Source organism: Pundamilia nyererei, unplaced genomic scaffold (genome assembly GCF_000239375.1).
Source record: "Pundamilia nyererei isolate P.nyererei 1_Seehausen unplaced genomic scaffold, PunNye1.0 scaffold00005, whole genome shotgun sequence".
Taxonomy (NCBI): Eukaryota; Metazoa; Chordata; class Actinopteri; order Cichliformes; family Cichlidae; genus Pundamilia; species Pundamilia nyererei.
Window position 1 is genome coordinate 356,741 of NW_005187406.1, and position 7,288 is coordinate 364,028.

At 39.7% G+C, this 7,288-nt stretch overlaps 1 protein-coding gene across 1 annotated transcript in view; it reads right to left on the reverse strand.

Moving 5' to 3' along the window:
- Positions 1-188: 188 nt before the first annotated feature.
- LOC102209687 (vesicular glutamate transporter 1-like) overlaps positions 189-7,288 on the reverse strand; it is a 14,973-nt gene continuing 7,873 nt past the window's right edge. Inside the window, exons 3-13 of the mRNA XM_005721597.1 lie at positions 7,103-7,221; positions 6,890-7,004; positions 6,699-6,786; positions 6,495-6,581; positions 4,806-4,942; positions 4,210-4,359; positions 3,000-3,132; positions 2,145-2,255; positions 1,896-2,023; positions 1,727-1,796; positions 189-1,601 (exon numbers count right to left, since the gene is read on the reverse strand). Coding sequence (XP_005721654.1) covers positions 1,309-1,601; positions 1,727-1,796; positions 1,896-2,023; positions 2,145-2,255; positions 3,000-3,132; positions 4,210-4,359; positions 4,806-4,942; positions 6,495-6,581; positions 6,699-6,786; positions 6,890-7,004; positions 7,103-7,221 — 1,431 coding nt within the window. The 3' untranslated portion in view covers positions 189-1,308. The remainder of the gene's footprint in view (positions 1,602-1,726; positions 1,797-1,895; positions 2,024-2,144; positions 2,256-2,999; positions 3,133-4,209; positions 4,360-4,805; positions 4,943-6,494; positions 6,582-6,698; positions 6,787-6,889; positions 7,005-7,102; positions 7,222-7,288) is intronic.

Consider the following 7,288-nt stretch of genomic DNA (forward strand, 5'->3'; position numbering starts at 1 on the left):
ACAGCCTCAGCTTGGTGCTGTTTGTGCTTTGCCACTTCACTGGAGACAGCAAACTGCTTCCTCTGATGCCAGCCTCAAACACAGATGGAGCAGAACAAAATAATACCAATAGAGGACGTATTAGATGTTAATCATACAAAGCAAAATTCTGTTTTTGCAAAATTTCTTTCTGTTTCTATTTAGAAATAGAAACAGAAAGAATAGAAACAGAAAGAAACAGAAAGAAAAACAGTTTCTAACCTAAGAGTCTAATTTTAAAAGAGGACGTTGATGTTCTGGAGATTTAAACTAATCCTATATGCTTTTTTTCACAGTATGACAGCTAGTAGGCAAGGTAGTAGTCCACTACATACAGTGGTTAAAAAGTGCATCTAAAATGTCTATGTAGACTTCCCAGAAAGCCAGATGTGGTGTTATTTGCAGATGTTCAGTTCCTTTTTCAGTGGATGAATAAACCAATACTACAGAACATTATATATTGTGTTGTATTGGCACATGATTTTTTTTTTTCTAAAATGTGCACATTAAGGACAATAATGAAAAACAAAACAAAACAACCAAAAACCTGTTGGGGCCAGGGGCAGAGACAAGGGGTGGCCATGGGTGGCTATGTTCAACTATATATTCATGGAGAAATTACATCCAGAAATTACTATATCTTCAGCAAACCTGTTTTGCCATGAATGAGAGTATCTCAACAGGTGGTTGCAGATCTTTTTTGTTTTGTTTTTTAAATCAGATAAGGGTGAAAAATAAAAATCAAACAAATACGTTATTATTCTATGTAGTAAATGTACCATTTGACTAGGAAGACTAATACATAAACCTACAGCAGGTTGTTTCTCTCTTGGCCACCCCTATGAAAAATCTTGTCTTCGAAACTAATCTGACAATAGATATCAAAGTCAGTGTGATCATTGTGCACCTAAAGATGTGTAATCACAAGTGATTAAAATACAAATAAGAGGCATAGAAATGAAATCCATGTCATGTCAGTCCAGTTTCTACAGTTACAATGACTAAGCATCAAAGAACGCCACACCAGGCCTAAAGCCGTCCTCCGACATGTCTGAAGGTGGGCCGGTGACACCATTCTGCCACACAGCGTATAACGACTGCACTCATGCACAAACACATTTTACGTTTACTACTGTCTTCATCTCTACTGTGCAGTCTCTGTGAAATTCTTAATTTATGATAAAATAGTCAGACCTGCTGAAAATTGTCCATCCCCACATTCCCACCAGTTTTTTAATGCCATTGAGTGAAATTCCACATTGCTGATAAACTGTGTCTGCTGGCTTTACGTTATAACTCTCGGTCGCCCTCTCCTCCGTAAAGATAATTATTGGTTCCGGCTGGTTGGACATACTCCTCAGTTTTGTCCCAGTCTGACACCCAGCCTCCTCCTCCTCCCCCAGCCATGCCCCCTCCGTTGGGATCCGATGCCTGGTTCGTGGCTCCGTAGCCCGCTCCACCGCTTGTGCGATACAGTTCTTCCGTCTCATTTGCAAGCTCGTCCTCGTCCAGGATCCCGCATTTCTCGTCACTCAGCTGCTCTGGCTCTGCCCAAGATTGTTTCTCTCCAGATGCAAAAATACCTGCAGCAGACACACAAACTCACTGACTGCTATAGCTGACAAGTATACAGAGTTTTGCTGAGTTTTCCTCATTCTGAATTTTTGTAGTTGATCCGGTTAAGCACAAGAAAGGAGACTATGCATACCATAGAACATAACACCTCCATAATGAACGAGTGAGGCAATAAGAAACACGCCCTGCCACTCTTCTCGCGTCTACCAGGAAAACATGAGAGAGAACCATGAGAAAGTTGATTACACTTACAAGCACACATTATTATCAGTTAGAGTCACAAATTCAGAAACAGTTCTCACCTTGTGCTTTGTCATGGCACCGACTATAAGTGGGCAGACCATCCCAGACAAGGTGCCTACGCCGTTGGAGATACCCATGAGGATACTAGCATACCGCGGTGCAATGTCCAGGTGGTTGACATTGAAACCTTGTGAGGAACCATTAATATTATTACCATCTTGTGATAAAAACAGAACTATGTAGCTGCTTAGCTTTCAGTCGCATATCATTTATGATTAAAATCTTTGAAGGAACACTTCATATTTCACCTGAAATGGCGAAACCAGAGAAACCCACAGCCAGGACCAGGAATGTAATGGCAATGCCTTTTGTGTGTGAAAAACCAACTACCAGCAGCAAGGTAGCCTCCATCCCAAACCCTGATGCAAGCAAGCAAAAAACAGACATATAAATAGTTTTAAAATATAACAGTGTGAGTGCTTATTTTGTTGCCTTGTGTTCACACTTTTCGCTAACCGAATGGGCCTGGAAGTCTTGTCGATTGGTTAGAGATAAGTGCCTTGCAAGCTTCTGCATTTCACTTTGGTGTTTGCTGTTTGGTTTCTCTCTACAATGTAAAAATAGCGGACAGTGGCAGGGCTTCTGTTATTGGTGAGTCATCATTTGCCTTATGTGGTAAATGACTTCTCACCACAGTCGTGTTACTGTGCTTGTTTCTTCAGTGTCGCTTGACTCACTTCAAAGTTAGCGCATGCAGAAAACAACATAAAATTAAAATAATTTTATATAAGATTTTGAGTATGTGCCAATTTAACCTCTCAAAATTAAAGGACCATATATACGCTGCTCCATAAACAATTAAGGGAACACTTAGTTATTGCATTGTCAGTCTGTCCAGTTTGGAAGCATAACCTGCAGCCCTTACAGGCTGCACAGATAATGAGAGTCCATGAGCGTGGCATGAGAGCTCGATGTCCTTGAATGAGACCTGTGCTCACAGACAGGTGCTGTGTCGATTGACTGGCATTTGCCACTCATTCTTCACAGATGTGAGCACGTCCACATTGCCCTTGACTTCCCAGGCTGTTTCTGTCCTGTCAAATGTGATTGTTTCATTTATGCAAGTTTTTGTTTTCCCTTCCCTTTAGTTGGTTCTTTCTTACCTCCACAGTTCATTAGCTTCCTGACATTCGTGGTGGTCATGATGTGGTTGCATCGCAAATAGTCAGCAATCTGGCCACCAATGGGCACAATGATGGTCATAACCAGATGAGGAAGAGCAGACAATATCCCCACCTAGATGAGAACAAGAAAAAAGCCTTAACAAGTGCAAAACATCCATGGAAGTTGGCACAAACAGTGCGATCTCTGCCATGTTATTGTACGTACATTCTCAGAAACCTGGGTAAGGAAATATTTTACATTTGGACCCAAGACTGTTCACCACTCTATCGCAGCAACTTCTGTCACTACAGTTATAATCTGCCTGGACTGGAGCTCAAGCTAACGTGCTTATGAGGCACAGAAAAGTACATATTCATATAGTTTCTTCCAGACTTTAAGGTGCAGTTTTGGAAGACAAACGACATTCAAATACAAAAACAAATTTAGAAAACTCTTATTTTTCACCAAGATTTTAAATAAAAATTTAAGTTCATTAAAGGTCAAAGTTGAGCTTGAACATAAATGTCAGCAGTGTAGATATAGCATATGCAAAAGCATGGAGAGAGGTGTACAACACACTTTTTATTTTGTCAAGATAATGCTCTGAGACATCAGAACGATGGCTGACATCAGGATCTTGTAATAAAAAATTCAAGGTCCAGGATCCTTCCTGCGGAAGGAACATAGAGAGCATTTCCTGTCAATGGGCAGATGCACTCTGTGCATTCTCCTGTTGCTTATTTGCAGCAGGGTGGTGCAGACCATTATAATGGTGCCAGAATGGTTCTAGAAATCCTCCCTAAAGCCGTTGTTCTTCTGGTACTCTGGTTTCCTCAGTCAGACATACAGGATATTTAATTAATGATTCTAAATTGGGTGTATGTGTTAATATGAGACAAAGCTTTGAATGACCAATAACACTAAAATAGAAATGCTTCAGTGTAACAGCCTATAAATGAATTGATATTAAAAAAAAAAGTTCCATAGAATAACACAATTTAAAAAATTTAATTTTAGTAAATTAAGGTGAAAAATTGTTGTCAGTGCTTCATGATTTGTCAATATAAGGTGTGCAAACTGCAATGGTACAAATGAGGACATTTAAATTTACCACTGCAGTGGCAAGACACGCAACCAAAGCTGCAGTGATGTCCTTTATTTTCTGATATAACTGCTGAAAGGTTTTTGCTTGTCGGCTGCACCTGTTACCTTGCTAATTTCAAACCCAAAGACCTCCTCAAAGTAAGCAGGCTGGCTGATGAGGAGCAAGTAGAAAGTCCAGCTTCGGCAGAAGTTGGCTACGATGATGGCATACACTGGCATGGAGGTAAAGAAGGCCCTCCACGGTGTGTTGAATTTCTGTAAGGGAAAAATGTGATGATGATTTTAGTGATTTTGTAAAGAAGTTCTCTGATTTTGTCTCAAACGTGTACAGCTCTTTGCTTGAACACGTAACTAATTAATTTCTTAAATGTTTTCCTTTGAAACAAACGAGCATCACAAACGACAACAGAGCAGGGTGTGTGGAACTGAGTTTTGCTTGACTGCAGATACAGAAATGAGTGCTAACAAAGAGTTTCTAAATCAGTCACTGTGACAGATAAACAATTGAGCTTCTGACTCGGTGTTTGCTTGTTTATCATCTCCGTTATCTCACTTTGAATCAGCATATAAACTCATCTATTTTTAAGAGGGTTTTTTTTTTAACGTGGTTTCATAGCAATCCTGGAAACTAGTGAAATGCCCTTGAATGAAGTGCAGAGTTTTAATTGACAGATCTTGAGAAATCTGTTGCATGTACTGACCGTTACTGTAAATTGGGCTGACTCGCCAATGCTTTCCTCAATGTATTTCCTCTCCTCCTCGGTGATGGTGGGGTGAGCTGCCGGACTTTCATACGAGACCAGGATCCAAAAGCAATACCACATAACACCAAAACTTCCTGGGGAAGGAACAGGCAGATTGGAGAAAAAAGATTATTTTTTTACACACTAACTCATTTGTTATTACAATACTGTGCAAACAAAGACCCCTCATTTCTTTAGATTCTTCTTCCAAGTACCCAGACTTTGCTGTAACTTTTAAAAGTGGTCTTGAGCAATGGTTCTTTAGCCCTCATGAGTTTTTCTTTAGACGTCGATTACTTTTCAGGCCAGTTTTTGTACCCGTGCCTGACTATGTTCAGAAGAATGTGTTTATTTGTTAAGCCACGTGACACTGAGCTGATCCGACTCGAGGGATGAACCAGTGTTGTGTCTACACATTGCTAGTACAAATAATTTGCTCCATTTCTATACAAAAAAAATATTTTTTTCCACCAACAAAGTGATTCGCAAAAACCTGTCTGCTGAATCTTTAAGCACTCAAAATACTTGAGATGTGCTGAGCATATCTCAGCATGCTGTGCAGTGCTTCCTTTAAAAGTTTTGCCGAAACTGGACAATTGCAGGTCAAAAGAGGAAGCGGCACATCTAAAAAAAACTATCAGCAAATGAAGGCGATCCGAAAGTCCTTAATAAAGAGTAAAAACGTTGGTAGCACTTCATAAAAGTGTCACACGGTAAAATAAGTGCTTAATTAAACATTTATATATCATTACTCCTCCTTAGTATGTGCTTTATAAATACAGATATGTTTATCTGTCTGTTATTGTTACATCATGTACAACTATCACTGGTATTACATCACTACTAATAATCATAATAACATTCATAATAATATATCTGTTTTTATGAATGTCAAACTAATGAGGAGTAATGCTGCAAAAATAATGAATTAAGCACTTGCTAATACCTTAATAATGCCTAACACTGTGACTTTAAGTGCTCCCAAGAAATACATCAATCTATTGTTCACTGAAGCTTCAACAGAGTTTGTCTCAGTGGGAGGGTGGCTGTCAAGAAGACAGAAGGGAAACAGGGAAAACACACAGTTGTGGATTGGCCTCCCCAAGTTTACCTCAGCACTAATTAGGAATGTAGGATCCCCAGAGAACAAAACAAAAGGCAACCAACATCCAAAGAAGAGCTTTGAATGTCCTTCACAGAGTTCAGATTTTGTGTGCCAAAGAATCAAGGTAGTCAAATATTCACTTTCAACTTTGTTACAATTGTACTGAACTATTGAACTAAAACTGTTTTTGTCACATATGCTGTTTCAATAAATTGCTGCGCTGTCGAAAAATAAAAAGAACTAAGGCATTGCTCAAGATTCGTTCCACGGTACTGTGTCCGAACGTATAACAGTTTTGACACAACATGTGGTGTAATTTCTTTTTTACCATGAGACTACATCCTTCTGGTATTTATGGCGCTGGTCTGTTGTGGTTTTCCTTTTCTCATAGTTTCATTATGAGTGAGGCTCTACTGTGTGCGTTCAGTGTCGTCGCAAGCATCCGCATTTTCATGTATCAACAACAGTTAGCTTATTAGAAAAATGCATATTCATTCCAAACTGAAGGGTTTGAAATGAGGCCCAGGTTAAAGGCGTCTTACCATACACATAGAAGACAGATGACCATCCTGAGTACTGGACTAGGATTCCAGCTAATGGCATGGCAATCACAGCACCAGCATAAGAACCTAAAACAGGAAAATTTTGATTTTATTTTAATATTGTTTAGATATATTTGTTGTTAATTGTCTTAATCTATCACACATTGTTTGCAGGCAGAGCAAGGCCACTGATCACGGACTCACCACAAAAGGCTGTTGTTGCCAGGCGACTTCTTTCAAGAGGTGGTGCCCATTTGGCCCAAATACCATGACATGCTGGGTATGAAACTCCCTGTGGGAATAGGAGTAGAATGTAGGAATTTGCATGATTGTAAATAATCTCAACTGCATTATGTAAACAGAAGCACATTGCACTTCAGGGGAGAGAGAAGCACCTCCACAAGTCCTTGAAAGATCCTGACAATGATAACGCAGCCAAAGTGCATACGAGCTGCTGTAGGAATGAGCATGTTCAGGAAAGATGTTGCCACTATAGCAAAGCCAAACACCCTGAAAAAGAAACAAAACACGGAGAAGAAATTACCCCATTGAATATGCTGTGCGACAAAAGCTGATTATTCCTTGCACGGTGCAGGAGGTTAACAGACCTGTTTGCTGCAAACTTTTGACAAATGAACCCTCCTGGGATTTGAGTTACAATGTATCCCCAGAAGAATGAACCGTGGATCATTCCCACCGTTTCAGGATCCCAGTCAAACTGTGCTTTCTGTTGGGACACACAGTAAGACACATCATTTAAAATCATATCTGGATATGTGCAGATGAGTTATTCT